At 35.3% G+C, this 16482-nt stretch overlaps 2 protein-coding genes across 7 annotated transcripts in view; both read left to right on the top strand.

The window, feature by feature from the left end:
- The window catches only part of LOC129795959 (dystrophin-like), a 63698-nt gene extending 54554 nt beyond the window's left edge, over positions 1-9144 (top strand). The window contains exon 2 of the mRNA XM_055837545.1: positions 5963-9144. Coding sequence (XP_055693520.1) covers positions 5963-6001 — 39 coding nt within the window. The 3' untranslated portion in view covers positions 6002-9144. The remainder of the gene's footprint in view (positions 1-5962) is intronic.
- The window catches only part of LOC129795896 (dystrophin, isoforms A/C/F/G/H), a 221833-nt gene that overhangs the window by 146764 nt on the left and 58587 nt on the right, over positions 1-16482 (top strand). The window lies entirely within an intron of this gene.

The following is a 16482-nucleotide window of genomic DNA, read 5'->3' as shown; positions in this document are numbered from 1 at the left end:
TTCCCCAATCTGCATCTCAATCGAAGACTTTGAAGTTTTTTATAGAGAACTTTTCTGCAAACTCAATGCAACTTCATCCCACGCGGATAATCTCAAAAGGGGTGGATAACTATGAAAAAACAATGAAGAATAAATTGTAAACTCTTAAAAAGTTTTTGTGTTAGTTTAAAGTTTTCTTTTATTCTAAAAAGTATCTGTAATCGAACAATTTATGAAGCGATTTTTATGTTTTTTTTAGGATTTTTAACTAATTGATTATATTTTTAAAAGAATCTTAGTAAAATAAGTAAATTATATAGCAATAAATTTACCAAAACGTCGCTGGATAGCTTAAACGTAGCGCATCGTTTCTTCTTTGTCTGCCACTCAGTGATGTAAAGCCCCCAAGAAAATATTCTTCTATTTTACAAACTTTAAAAGAAAGTTATTTAATCACCCCTTAGCAATCTAAGACGCCAAGCGTGTCTTATGCAGGCCGTACGTCAGAAGGAAAATCTTCTTTGCATTCTCCTGAATATCTCACAGGTGCAACTTTTATTCTGATTTATCAACTTTCAATTTCGTCATACATTTTTATTGCACCATGACAAGTGAATGTTTCTGACATACGAGCGAATAAGTTACCTATATATGTACATTTCCCCCATCCACCCACATATAAGAGCAAGAAAATTCCAACACAAACCTCAAGACAGACGGAAGTTGGGGTAATTGTGAAAATATCAGCTTGAGGTATATACGGAAAAACTTTTGCTATGAATAATTTTCCAGTGATAAAACTTTTGCACTGTGCATCCACTTTTCCTGATCAATTCCATGAATTTCTCCCCTCCCCCCCATTCACAGTGGGAGCTTATTTGGCAAATCGGTGGATTATATAACAACAAAAAGCTGCGGATAATATTGCTATTGAATAGCAATATGTTATTTTGCAAATTAAAAAAAAAGAAAATCTTTCAAAATCCACAAAATATGTTGTTCTAATTGGAATATGAGGTTTGAAAAAAAAATTAATCACGATTGATTCGAATGTAAAATATGGGTCCTGGGGAGGTGGAGAGGGGTGTTATAAATCAAATTAACGATGGAATGGGTTGGAATGCAAACAAGGTTTGGTGAGGAGGATTAAATAGGAATTTTGATTTATCTCTCATTTCAGATAATTCGCTTCGTGTCGAATTAATTCGCATACATTTGCATTAATCTTCCCTAGGCTAATCCAACTGTGTGATCGTGTAAAAGATTCAACAAAATAATTGTTCTTCACATTCCCTTTACAAATTTAAGCAATGCAGCATATGCTTCATTGCTGCGTGTTCAAAGAAATTAAGTCCGTGTTAAAAAAGCTTAACTCTCCATGTTAAAGTGTACCAAGTAAGCACATATTTTTTGCAAATTCAATCCATTTGAAATTGTAAAACAAAATACCCATTTTGTGGTTCTTCATTGCATCGTTGAGTGATTGATTGTGCATTTCTCTGACATTCTATCCAAACTCCAACTACCCCATTTGACAATTTATCTGCAATGTGTGGGTGTGTTGTGTGAAAGACAATGCAGATGCATTGTCCCGAGACGAAAGAGAATTTCTTTGTTCTAGCTAACATTGAAAAGAAATTAATCAAGGCACGCAAAAACAAACTCACCCATACATCATTCGTTTTTGGGATTTAATGGAAAGCTCACAGCTCTATGTGTAAGATTTTCCCAAGCAGCATGGGGTATTGCTGGACCACAGAAAAACAGCATGTGCTGCCGAAAACTCTTTATCGTGTGTATCTTGTAGCATTCTCCACTCAATCTTCCCGATTATGCTTTTTTTCATACACCGCTCATTCTCTCGTCGTATCAACAAACTGGCTGGATGTTGATGAAAACATGTCTTGTGAGAAGCTGGTTGCGGAGGGACGTCTCATCCAGTATGTCCCTCAACATAAGTGCACACAGACCGGGGAGAGAGAGAGTGGAGTATGTGAGACAGAGAAATTTTCCCATCGTGCTTGGGAATTTCTTCTCTTTGGGTACTCCTTAACCGGGGAATCCTTTCCACACATGCTGCAATTCACAATTCCAGCAGCGTCCATCAATCCACTTCTTCGTCACGACATGAAATGCGGATATGGAGCAAAACCCATTTTTGCATTCAAGGCATCGCAACGGACGTCTTGTGTTCACCCCGTGAATGCCGAGGGGTGGGTTTTGGGGTGGGAAGAACATTAAAGAAGTCCACGGCTCACAGTGTGATTTTCCACATCCTTAAAGTTATGGTGTGCTCCCTTGCATGTGATTTCAATGATAAAATATTCATAGATAAACCATATCCTCCCCAAGTTTCTGTCACATCTCATACAAGGGTTTCATAAATCAGGCTACACTGCACAGCATACAGGACATTGGGATTGATATCTGATATGTTTGTTACAATTTTTTTTCAACCCGCCTTGTCATTTATTGTGGTTTATTGCATTGCCATTCGTGTGCATTCACTCTTGCAGTTGACAAAAATAAATTGACTGTGGCAACAACTGAAAAACACAATTTTCACCTTCAAATGAGACCAACAACATGCACAACAGAATTGATGATGTGGCAACATGGAAAGATAGTTTAGGTCTACTAAAAAAATAATAAACTTTTGGTGTTTTCGCCCAGGATAATTTTTTTTAATCCATGAAGAATAAAGAAATTCTCAATTAATTTAAGTCCAACACAGAATTATTCTTTAAGGTCATTTTCATTAAAAAAAAATAACTTCAAAAAAATCCTAAAAGCCTATCATTCCCAATCTCATCTAAACTTTCATCTCTGATACATCCAAATGATTGAAATCACAAAAATAAATTCAGATTTAGATGAAAGAGACCATTCCGTAGGGAAATATCCACCATTGTGGCTATCCTGGAGGGAGGGGGGTGTGGTACACAATATGTGGATGCACCATGACAACAAATTAAAACAATCCCATGAACAGAGGCGCTGAAATGCAGGACGCTAATGAACTAATCCCCCATGTTTATTTGCCAGTGTGCAGATTTAAATGTGCTACTACTGGCCAGAGGGTTGATTTTTTTCCCAGTGTGTGTACGTCTGATGCATTCTCCCCCCGAAAGCTCTGACCCATTTTACCATAGTTAGGGGTTGTGTAGAGCAATGCACAAAAAAAACCTCCATTTGCGGGTAGACACAGCAAGAGATGCATGAATTTCTGATGGTTCTTTCGCGTTTGTTTGAGCACAAAACGCATCCCATGACCCAACTCAGAGGGACTTCCGGGGGATGTTTATACAGCGGGAATGAGGGCATGGACTACATACATATATTTCGTTGTGCTTGGGAGGGTTTTAGCATACGAAATAGAGCTTAAATCTCTCACTGTGGTTATACACATTTTACTCTACTTGGAGTTATTCTGCATGTAGTTCATGCATTTTTTTTGGATGAGAAAAAAGGAAATTACGTCTCTGTTTGGGAAAGAAAAAAAAGGTTGATGTTTTAAGGAATTAGACTAAACTTAATGGCTTATTAAAATAAATGAAATTCATGTTGAAAGTTCCATAAAGGAGAATTGCAAAGAATTACAAATTAGCTAAAGAAATATTATATTTTTGAAAATTATAAAGGAAATTTTTAATGAAAGACTGGAATTTTTCAAAAAAGTTTTGAATGAAAATTTAATTATTCAGGAACAAGGCATGAAGAATTTAGAAGAGAACACTCAAAGATTTAATAGTTTAGAATATGTGAATTTCCTTTTTTTTCTCTCCAAAAATCCTTTTAATAATTAATCCTTTCACTGGTTTTTTTTTCTTTAAATTCTTGCAAAACAAACGAAAAAGGGAATTGAGGAAACAATTAATTCCATTTTCAGAGCAATGTGTCTCCACTGTAGAGGGAAGTGATTAATTAAATCAAAGTAATTAATTGATTTTGCTCATTTCTCACTTAACCATTGCATATTAATTCCAAATGGTGTTGAAGTTTCCAAATTGGCACACTTTTGGCTCCCCATTTGCTGGAAATGTATTATATATATTGTTTCTCTCTCTGCAACTTTGTATAAATATTGATTAAATTTATGGGCAGCAGATTTGTCGTGTCATGGATTTAATTGAATTTTCGTCAAGTGTCTTTTATATTTCACCAACCTACCGTGCATATTGGTTTGACTTCTGCACCATTTCCAATTGAATTTTTTTTGTTCTACCACCCGGGGTTGATAGCGCGTGAAAAAAAAGAGAGAGCAGCATCGAGTGCTTAAAGCTCAGCAATTCACTCATTTCCTTCCACAAACACTTTTCACCCCATTAAATTGGCCCACAAAACAACTAGCCCGTATTAAATGTGTGCCACTCGACAGTTGAGGGAGGATGAAAAGCTTTGTCGCACCAGCAGCTTTTTTTTTTCATTCACTCTCTCTCATCTCTCGCACTGTTGTGTGGGGAAATTTTCAAGTGGAAATACCATCGAGAGGGTACATATGGAAAATTACTCCAACATCGCCTTTTCCTATACTTTTTTTTTCTTTTTTCCTTGCACACCTCAACCACTTTCAATTCATTCCTCTGCCACTACACACATCACCCCCCATGCCCCCAAAGGTGTTCTTTTTTTTCTCCACTTTCGGATCAACTATCGTGAATCATTTGATTTTGGTGCACGTGAAAGAAATTTCCTTGAGAAAACCTCTCTCGTTTGAGGGAAGAGCATTGGGGGTGAGAGATTGAAAAAAGCTCTTCCAACATATGTACCAAAAAGGGGGTTAGTGGGGGAGGCTCAAGTAAAAAAAAATGTATAAGGAAATGTCTGTTTTTCCCTCCATCACACATCTTGTATGGGTGGCAAAGAAGAAAACTGAAAAATCAATAATTTGTATCCTTTTCATTGGGATTCTCGCCTCACCCCCTCAACAGCATTCTAGAGGAGAAAAGATAGTTTTCTATATACGTGTCAGAGGCGTGTTCTCTTCCTTGAAGGAAATATGCCACAAGAAGGCATGACATTCCTCAAGTCACACACACACACGAATATCTACATTCGTGCGGTGTGGTGGGCAAAAAATGTGTCAAGCACAACGTTTTCATGTCCTTTTCCACCCCCAACTACCCTGGGTGGGGTGAAGTTTTTCTCGGTTTGTGTGCTTTTAGGGGGAGGTGATTGAAATGAGGGTTTGCTTTTTTGTTAGATTGTACACTGCAAGTAAAAAAATCCAGTGAATTCATATTAATTTATTCTATGTAATATTTATGTTTGTTTAAAAATGTTTTTCTTTGTAAAATGGTTATTGGAAAATTTGACATTGAGGACTTTATGTACGATTGTAGGAACTAGAGTCAAACTTTATTAATAGGACATTTATTAAGCTAATCAGATAAGAGAACTTAACTAATTTTTAATTATGGAAAAACAAAATTTCAAAAAAGCCTTAAACTTTTTTTTGAAATTTCAGCAATATTTTAATGAAACTTCTACTCAAAAATTATTTTTTCTCTGTGCACGAAAAAGAAGAAGATAAAAGCAATGAAAATGAAAGAAATGCCTTGAATGTGAGTAGTATTTCAGTGGGGATGTTTTGTTGTGAGGACATGCCTCTTCGCGTGACACTTCCGCATCCCCTATCTCTTACAGTTTCCCAGATATGTTTGTAATGAATCGTGAGAACATAGGAATCTAATTAAAAGTGATTCATGCATAAAATAAATTCTCATTGAACATGATATCCTGATGACAGTTTTATAGAGAAAGATTATCAGCATAAAGCTCTCGCGCGTGGTGGTCATATAGAAAATCCCACCCATAAGGAAGACCATTAAAAGACTTATAAGAGAGAGAAAGAGAGTGATTAAAATTTTATACTCCCATTGCATCCAGTATGTTCTTTTTAAACTCATATTAGTATTAAGATAAGTTTAGTAGCATTGACAAGTTCTACTGAGTAATCCAATTTTTTCTTCTTCTTTTGCAGGTAATTAAGACACTTTGTGTTCAACAAGAAATCCATTAGTGGAGTGGGTGGGTCTCCCCTTGACTTGTAAGTACATTCATAAATAATATTATAGGACCACCCCTGAGGATGAGGTGTGGGTGCTTTTTTGGACAATTAATCCTCATCATGTAATTGTGTCACACAGTTGACAATAAGAAAATCTCTCAATGCACAACTCCATCAAGGGGAGGTGACTTTATTCAGCACAAATAGTAGTTTGAAGAAAGTTCGTCACAGGGTGTGTTGTTAGTACAAAAGTGACAAAATCTAACATGATGTGATTCATACTCATTACATTGTTATCGTTTTCTATAAGTCTTCTCGTCTTAGCTAAATACTTTGAGAGAGAAAATTTGGGAAAAGTTGCTTTTTTAAACGTTATTGTTTTTAACGTCAAAATTATGACATTTCATGTCAGTCAGCTGTCAAGTTTACATCTGTCATGTATTGACATAACCTTATGTCATAAAAAGCTCTTAAAGTTTCTTGTAGATTTCTTTCTGAAAGATTTTATTACAAGACAAATCATATTGAAATGCTAAAAATATATTACATAAAATTAAATTTAAGCAAAATTCATTTTTAACTCCTAAAAATATTTTTAAGAAAAAAAACTTTCATTGCTCCTTTGGCTAAAATAATTCCACAAATAGGTAAATCATCATCTGCAACTTGCATTTCATTGAAATTTCATGAACTTTGTCAGTCCATTCTTCCCTTTTGAAAATCATTAAATCTTTTATCAGTATTTTCTCAAGCAATTCCTCTAAAACTGAGTGGGAGAGATGGGGTGTCATTGGGTTGAGAAGACAGCAATTGTTGTAAAAGTTCTCTCACAGTGTTCTAGGGAAGAGGAAAAGGCCAACTCCATGGTGAAAATCCTGTAAGTCTTAAGTAAACTTGCAGTGAAGTTCCAGCACTGCGAAAATGTTGATGAAGTTACGAGAGAGAGAGCGCAAAGAGAAAATCCTCAACATGGGAAAATGACTCTCACAGTTGGGGGTTGTAATATTAATGGTTTGAGGGATTAACTGCTCTATATAAGATTTAAAGTGTAAGGTAAAACGAAATTATTTACTTCCCACCATTTCTGAAATACGATTGTTTCCGTGGGGCAATTTTCCTACACCACCCAACACCCCCCTGTGGCAACGTTTAATAATTTAAATGAAAGAGTTTGGGGGCAATGCTGAGATTGCCATATTAACCGTCACCCAGGTGTTTCCGCTACATGGAATTTAATGATCTTCGCCCAAATGGAAAATGTTTAGCACCTCCTCATTCCCCAAAGGAGTCGGTGGGTGGGTTTCTCTTCTCAACCAATATATTTTTAGGGGTTGGAAGGGGGGTAATTTTCTGCATGTCCTGTTGCTTTTGGGGGGATTTTTGTTATGTGCTCTTCGTGTTCTTTGGATGTTCTCGAAAAGATTTGCAGAATTAACATGCAAGAATGCAAATTCCTTGAGGAATTCTTGGTTTAATTCAAAAAGGGGAATAGGGGATGGGTTTTTGTCTCTAATAGTTGAGACATTTGAGAGTAACTTTACGAGAGCTTTTCGTGATAAATTTGTCGGTTTATATTCTTGTGGAGTTCTAAGGTGAAGTTTCGGACAAATATTTCAGTAAAGCAGTGACACCTCCATTCCACAAGATACGAAGAAGCTCAAACATGCAGAAAATAGGGATTAAAAAGAATCAAAAGGGGATTTTCGCATAGAGAGTGGGAATGAGAAAAATCCAATGAAAAGTCTTTTCAATTTTCAACTTTGCTCTAAACCATTCGTATTAGGAACTAAACTAGCAAAGGTATACAGAAGCCACATCAAAACAACTTACCTCTTTTAGTTTAATTTAACCCCTCAAAGGGAAGGAACAAGAAAGAAAAAAAAACAAACCTCCCCAAGGAACATTTAAGTAATTCTTTGTGTATCCCATTTTCTTTCACTTTCCCCCAAGAAAAAAATAAAGAATTTTAATATAGAACGTCAGAGGTGAAAGTGAATATTATCCCATTTTGCGTATGCCTTCTTCGTCGTCATTTAACCTTCGTAATTTATTAAGATGGTTCAGGAAAAAAATTGGAGTGAATCTTTTTTTTGTTTCGGTAGACCGGTGTGCTGTGCAGAGGAAATTTGGTGGGTGTGAGAAAATCTTCTCACAAGGAGATAAGAGGTTAAATCGGATAACTTTTCCCAAGAGCGCGTGTGTTTTCTCTTGGCTGGATTTCACTTCACACAGCAGTGTGAAAAGAGGGTGATTCTCCCCCACACACAGGTGTATAGGGCACGCAAAAAAAGGCTGTGTGTGAACCTTCTCCCTCGAGAGGGAGGGGACAACACACAAGAGACATTCGCTTATTTGTACAACAATGAAACGACAAAAGCTCAAGCCATGAAGCTCACTTTTACGGAAAATCTCTGCAATATTCCCATGGATAATGTGTACACATTTGTGGGGTGCTTGAGCGAGATATACCAACCAGAGAATGGGGGATTCGTGGTGAAGGGGTGAGGGTGTTAAATGTGGGTGGGTGGGTGGATGTGTGGAAATCTTTGTCAGACTCTCGATGGCCAAGTTCACCCAAGAATGGGGTTAAATATAATTCAATTTTCTCACAGGGATACACATTGTTCCGTACAATAGGCGAAATTCCAACCACTGTTGGGGTTCACCCGTCTGTCTTTACCCTCCTTATGTGTGTGTATCTTACAGCATCCTCTCTATCTGGTGAGAATGGATGAGTGATGATCCAAGAGATTTTGGGGTGTGCAAAGAGCAAATAAATGCTGTGAAACTTCGCATAAACCCACAAGATTTGCCTATTTGTATTTTGAATTTAATTCCACTACTGCCAAAGTATTATTTTGAATATTCATTTAGTAAATTTAGATTTATAGCTGAATCCTTAATCTATTGTTGTGGTACTATCCGCTTTTTCTCAGGGGGATTATGCCCCAGCTTTTTGGATCAAAAATATAGTTTTTTTTAGTTAGTATATTCTATTTCAGATTAATACGAATGAATTTCTATGCAAATTCATAAAACACGAATTCAAAAAAAAAAACTAAAAAATCAATGAAAGCTACTAATTACATAATTTTATGCAAATACATAAAATTTAATACAAAAATCCCATTTTATGTATAGAAATTTTAATATCAATATCCATTCAATATTAAGAGCAAAAAAAATGTTTAGTTTATTTTCCAAATTGAATGCATGCGTAAACAAAACATAAAAAATTAATGTTACATGGAGTTGTTGATAAAATTTTTTTTGGAGAGTATTTACCATAAAAATTATAGAGTTGTTTGACACATAGTCAAAAATGTTAACATTTAAATTCAATTTCCTTTACAAAGGGATGAAATTTGGTATGTGCGGTGTAATCTTTTTTAATCAAAGAATTCAAAGAACGAAAAAAGTTTTGAAGAAGAAGAATTTTTAGCTATTCAATATCATTTTAAATGTTTTTTTTAATTATTTACATTTTTATTTTATTTTTCAAAAATATTTAAAATTTTAATTAATTCAAGTCATTTATTTCTTTGATTAAGTTTTTCTCGGCTACATTTCTTGCTTTCTTCAGGTCCAAAAATTCATTTCATTTATATTTTTTTTTACTAATTTTCTATAATTTTTATTAGGTTTTCTTAGGTTAAGCTACTTAATCAAATGCAAACACATCGGGGTGATGCCATCCCCTTGCAACAAGCGTGTCAATGAATTTAATAAAGGTACCTACATACATATATAGTCATGTTACCCCCTTCTGAATACATTGGGGAGATCGACCGAGTACACTCCCCCACTTTGGTTTTACAATAGGACATTAATTTGAATTATTGAAATGCATACACACAGTCACATGGCTCCGTTTGTTGCGAGCACAGTGGCATAAACGGAAATGAAAGGGTCAAATTATGCACTGTACACCAGCAATGGTGGAATATGTGAATTTTGGCCACCAAAATGAGAATATTAGTCTGCAATTCCAAAATGCGCACACTTTCCACCATCCCCAAAATAGGACGTGTGTGTTGGCTTTAAGATTCCACTATAGGCGTGAGCTTTTGCTAATTTCTGTGTCAAATATTAGCGAGCTTTCACTGAGAGGAGGGGTGGCTTTTTGTGGGTGGATTAGCTGAAACGAATGGATTTATTGGGAATTTTGCATGTGTGTGTGTTATGTATACAATTTTAGAAGCCAAGCAAATTTATTTTGTTGATACATCGGTTTTTGAGGTTTCGAATGGCGACTAAATGGGTTATTATACATAGAATAAATTGTCATAAACTAATTTCCGGTCTGTGTGAGAGAGGAGGGGTGAGTTGCAGCTGTACAAATTGACTAAAATACAATATTCACATAAATATTGTTAGCATAACACATAGAGGTTAACATAAATATTTAGCTTAAACTTATCGCACTTCAATTTGCAACTTTTATTTTCTCTTTTTTCTCTCTTTTCTTTCTCTACTTTATACTTTGATTTATTTGGAATGTTTAAGAGATTTTCAATGTCTCTTCGAGGATATGTATAGAATTTTTCATACATAACATTCTACATAAATGTACATAGGAGCTATGTATAGTGGAAGAGAAAACAAGAAGAGCTTTTTGGTGCGAGAGTGGTTTCACTCGATTTACGATTGGCCATTTTGCTTCCACCCTCATACGTCTCGTGGAGTCCAGAGTGAAAATTTTTCCTTATATAGATTCTCCGCCAAGCTTCGAGAGGTTCCACCCCCACACCCATTATGGCAATTATTTCCCACTTAAAATGAACTTTTCCACTTTTAGTCTCTCCTGGCGGAGTACTATGTATGTGCAAGGAAAGGGAAGTCAGTCGTGCGCTTCCTGTAAAATGTGCCTCGTTTTCTTCTTTTCTCCACCAACTACCACTCCCGTTACGTTCTTCTTGCCAACAGGAAGGTATTTTTCTTTGGGGCGGGAGATGGTCGTTTCTTGAAGCTTATTTTTTCTTCTTCTATTTCCTACCGAATCGCCCACATTTTTCGAGAAAGAGCTATCCAATTGAAACAAATTGATTCTCGACGGTGAAATCTTTCACTATGGTAGTGCCCTCCGAAGAACATTTTTCAACATTTCTTCTTACTACTGCCCCCTCAGAGCTGTTGCACGGGCCAAATGTTCCAGTACTGGGTGGAAATTCAGAATCCATTTTCCCATTTTAATCTTGGAAATTTTTTTCAATGTTTTTTGGCAATTGAATGGGTTGTGAAAAATTATTTCTTAATGGTTAAACATTGCTTGGAGTTTTCCATTTAAAATTTAAAATTTTTCAAAATCATAAAATTTACTAAACTCGTTCTGTGGAGCACAAGAAACCTGAAAATTATTTCCTAATAATCTAAAAGTAGGAAATGTCAGATATATAAACCAGCCAGGTAAATTTTTTCGACTGTTTTAATTTAATATTTATTGCACGTTGTATAAAAATTAATTTCCGAGTATTGTACCATTTCCCAACGTATTAATATAAATTATTCGAAAAAACACATTCACCTGTTTATGGTGGTAAAAAAACTTGATGAGAAATTGCTACAAATAAAGTTCCCACAAATATGAGGGAGGTTGTAAAATAGAATGAGAGAGAGAGAATGGAGAAAGGGTAAAATGTGAAAAATGATGAGAGCTGGGTGAAAGAGGAAAAGATTACGATATTTAATTTCCGCTTATCAATAAGTGTCAAGATAAAATACCAATCCCGTCATTTTTTACACATTTTCCACTCTGAACCACCATTCGTGCGAACTGGCGGCAGCCTGATGGAAAGAATTTTCATATGCAAACAAAAGCCAACAACAACAAAAAATAGAGGAGAAAGTTGACCGATATTGGCTCTTATATCGTATTATGGAGCAATCGCGATTTTTCGTCTCTTCCTCTCTCACACTTTTGTGTTCCAATCACAAACGGCGAGGGGGTTGTCTAGGGGGTGGTTTTTTCCCCTTTAGCTAAATGGGATATTTTTTTCGGTCAATATGTGAGTCCCCTTTTCCATTACCGTAAAATTTATTTCTCAAACAGGGAGTGATTTTCCGGGCTCTTTCATCCCCTGAAAAACACGAAATAGAACTCCAAACGCAACCATTCCCCTCACATTGACCACGTTTATATAGTTCTGTATGAAATATGGAAAAATGAAGGGAAACCTCGGAAAATTTAATGCATAAATATTCTATTTAAGGGAAGCTAGCAAAGTGGTTGAAGGCACATTTGTGGATATGTTGGGGATTTATGGATAAAAATTTAAGAATAATATATTCTTTGACAATTCCGGAAGTCATTGGCAATTGTGCAGATGATAGATTGTGGGGAAAAAGTACCTTTTAGAAAACATTTCCCAATAAATTCTATTCGTTTCCTTTCTAAACATTTTCAAGTCCAATCAGTTAATTGCACAGAAGGAAAAATCGACAAAAACGATGCAATTTTCTCACTGATTGCAACCTTTTGCATCCTTCCAATCTACCCTGTGTGTTCTACAACGAAAAGACGCAGAATTTCCGAGGAGAATTCTTTCAGAAAAATTCAATGTGAAATTCAAAAAATCAATACATGAGATTTTCCACGATAGTGGACGCGACTGAAATCAACATTGTCCACCACTTTCTGCTTCTACACGGGGGTGGGTTTAACAATGAAATAACAATTGAAATTGAATTCAATTGATAGTATTGTTTAACCGTGACATAGTCACTGCCAATGGGATCTCGTTTTATTGATTGAATGCAAATTGAATGGGTTGACGCTATATTGGATTTTTTCGCGATAGACTGGAAAATTTCTTTGAATTTTCCACTATTTAAAGTTGAGTTCAAACGAGTATAGAAGTTCTTTTGCAATTCATATTTGAAAATGAAGAACAAATTACAGTTTAAGAATCAAAAGGAGTTTATTCATTTTGATGTACTAAATAAATAAATTTATTGTTTATTTTCAAATTAATTCAAATAGTTTTTAAATATATACAACAAATGGCACTTTATCCCTTCCTCCCCTTTGCTAAACCAATTGGTTTTTCTTTTGGGAAATTCTCAAGCATACCCGTGTGTGCTGAAAAAAAAATGTCAAGAGTAGAAATTGACACATGATGATGATTGAAGATGCCACATCGTCAACCAATTCTCGATTTTCCACCCCATCTCCACACCCCCTAAATGCCAAAGAATCCCTCCTGGTTAGGCGAATTCCGATATACTCTTAATCGATTTTGTATTTTTTGCCCATGAAGCATGATTTATTGCAAGTGATAATGTGTTTTCGTGTATTTTTGCGCCTTAGCAAAATATCTCAGTGGTGCAAATTTTTCTTCTTTTTTGTGCTTTTCCACCTCCCTCCCCTTCTTGGTGTGTTCAATTATAAAATAACCCCTCGAGATATCAACTGTGCGAAGCTTTTTGCCGGTGCGAACCAACTATAACCACAACGTTGTAGAAAAAAAAGAAAGTAAAATGGCATGGGGACAAATAAACCAGAATAGAGAGGGAGAGAAAGAGCGAGAAAAAGCTCCCCTCTGCAAATATTCCAGCAGGTGCAATTAAAAAGCTCCCTGACCTGAGAGAAATTTCTTGATGATAATCACATTACAAATGCCGTGTAGCGAAAGAGATCTGCTTTGATAGTGTATGCGGGGTATACGTACACAGAAGCAAATAGCATATACGAAAAAAAAATCTACAAGGGCGGTTCTCAGGAGGGGCTGCTGGTTGGGCATTTAGTGTGGCCACTGAAAAACACAGTGAAATGTAATTGCGATGTGTATCTTGTTCATTTTCATTAAATTGTGTATTTGGACGTGATCAAATTGTTGAAAAGAGGAAGAATTTTCCGGGGGTGTATGGCATGCCTTTGTTGGCCAAATGCGAGTAATTCAATATTCTGCGATGGTGGGTAAATTTTTCATTTTTTTTTCAAAGCCCTACCACGCTTTTATGCTGGGTTTTATTTATTTTTACTTTAAACGATTGGGTAAAGTTACCTAATAAGATGAAGGGAGATATGAGACAGTATTTATTAAGCCTCGATTTAAGCATCCCAAAAAGGTTAAAAAAAATTCACGGCTAAATTTAAAAACTTTCTAAATTTCTATCAAACTCATACACGTGATAATAATTCAGAAGAATTGATTAATTTTATGCGCAAAAATTTCATTTTTTGTTAAAACAATACGAGAGAAAAAAACTTTAAGTAAACTCTTTTGCATTCTGATTAATATTTGAAAAAAAAATGTCTCCTTTTTATTCAAAAGGAAAAATTCATTTTATCACATTATAACTTCAAAAGGAATTTTGAGAATTATATTCCATACGTGACAAGAAAATTAAAACAAAAAAAATCCTTTTTTGATTAAAATTATCAAGGAAACAAAAACAGATTGAAAATTTTCTCAGCTTTATGTCTTTCTCCTATGCTTCATAGTTCTCTAAATTATTTCACTTAATAAAAGCATTTTAGCATAGAGAGAAGATTGAAACTAAATTAATGAATGGAAAGATGAAGTTGATTTAATTGCCATAAAGTTTAAACTCACTCGGTTTTAGATATCTCTGTCTGTGTCCTCTGAATGCAAAGACTCTAAACAGCCATAAAATTAAGCATGGGATTTAATTATTCAATAAACTTGATACTAATGTAATTATTTATCTCAAAATTTACTCATAAAATCATATGACATATCGGCATTAATTTCAAGCCAATAGAAAAACAAAGATTAATAAAAATTGAAACGAAAATTCCCTCTTAAGCTCAAAATAATCGAATCAGTGGGACAAGTCGTTAATATTTATCACTTCCAAAAATATTTTCCCTCAACATCCAACAATCTCTGCATTTTTCTTTTTACAAAACCTACCAAAAATCCATTCGTACAAACGTACAGCATTGATTTTTCCCAGCCTTTTTGTGAAAACCACCCACCACAGAATTTTTTTTCAAGCTAACAGTTTGCTGAAGGGTTGGAAAAATCATTGGACGAGGCATAAGCAATAATAAACCAAAAATGCAGAGAACATGGCCACACAAACTAAACTCATGTGGGCTCTTTTTTTCATGCAACCACAGCACCACACTGAAGGTATTTATGAATATTTGTGTCAACACATGCGGGCAACTAAAAAACTGAGTTCTCTAAAGCTTCTCTCTTTTTTTTGCCTCTACACATTTTCCAAACTCCAATTAAAAGAACTCTGTAGCTTGTGCATAAAAAAAATTCTCTAAAATTGAAGAAGAAATTGAGAGGAGAATTAATATTTCTTGCTGAAAGAAGAAAATATGGAAAATAAATTGAGAATAAAAGGAGAAAATATCACTTGAAATATCACATATAAATTGGTTTCGTTATACCTTTCTCGCATACGTGGTGCAAAGCTAGCCTAGCTTGAAAGTTTTTCCACTCTATCGACTCAAGCACACGCACAGAAATTTATGCTAGTTTAGGGAAAATTTTCATGAGCTTTTCTCTCGAAAAAAAAAACGCTTTCCAAATTGACATTCTAGGGAAAATTTTTTAGTAACAAATTCAATGAGTTTCGGGGTACGGGGGAGAAAAGTTTCAATTGAGGCAAAAAGTACACCCTAGTTTGAATTTGTTGAAACAGAGTGTATGGAGACGCCTGGTGTGTCCCTTTTTATGGAGGGGGTGGAGAGAGTGACATCGTGTACAAAAGTTGAGGATGAGTAACAAATTTACATGTTTAATCCCTCGTATAGTTAGCAACATTTACGGGGGATGTGATACCCATTAATTTTCATGCTTCAGGTACCCCTCACTTATCAACCACCAATCAAGATCATCTCCCCTCACGCCGTGGGACAATATAAATTGAGGTGCAGTGATTGAAAATAACCTACCCAGCATCCCGAAATTGATATCACAAGCATTTGGGGGGGGGGGGGAAATTGAAAGACTGACGAAATTCCAAAATTGCAATTTTACCATGCTAAAATTTCATGCAAACCACGCATGTTGTTTTCCATGCAATTCACCCCACAAATAGAGCATATTATGTGCAAAGTGATTAATTATCGTAATGATAATTAAAGTTAGGGAGATAATATCAAATATTTATTGAGTGTTTGACTGTGGCAAAATTTACAAAACCACCAAAAAGCCCAGGTGCATGTTTCCATAGCGGGGGGTCATCATCTCTAATTTTGATGGCTTTTGCATACTAAATTAATTGGCATTAGATTTGCAAAATGCATTGTTGCCAGTGGGGATGTGGGGTATGGTTAGGTTACATACATAAATACCCATAAATAACCAGCAATTTGTAATAATTCTAATTGCAATTTTACATCAAATTTCCTCCATGTTTTCTGACGGAAAATTTATTCGCGAATTTTAAATGTTTATTCTGTATCCATACTTTATGCTTGCTTTATTGTTAATTGCATAATTTTCTGAAAAAATTCTAATAAAAACAGCCAATACTATGGCTAGGTACTCCTCTCTCTCTCTCAGGGGGCA

The sequence above is a fragment of the Lutzomyia longipalpis genome, chromosome 1 (genome assembly GCF_024334085.1).
Source record: "Lutzomyia longipalpis isolate SR_M1_2022 chromosome 1, ASM2433408v1".
Classification (NCBI taxonomy): domain Eukaryota; kingdom Metazoa; phylum Arthropoda; class Insecta; order Diptera; family Psychodidae; genus Lutzomyia; species Lutzomyia longipalpis.
Note: the sequence above shows the minus strand (reverse complement) of the source record. Positions and strands in the feature narration are given on the sequence as shown.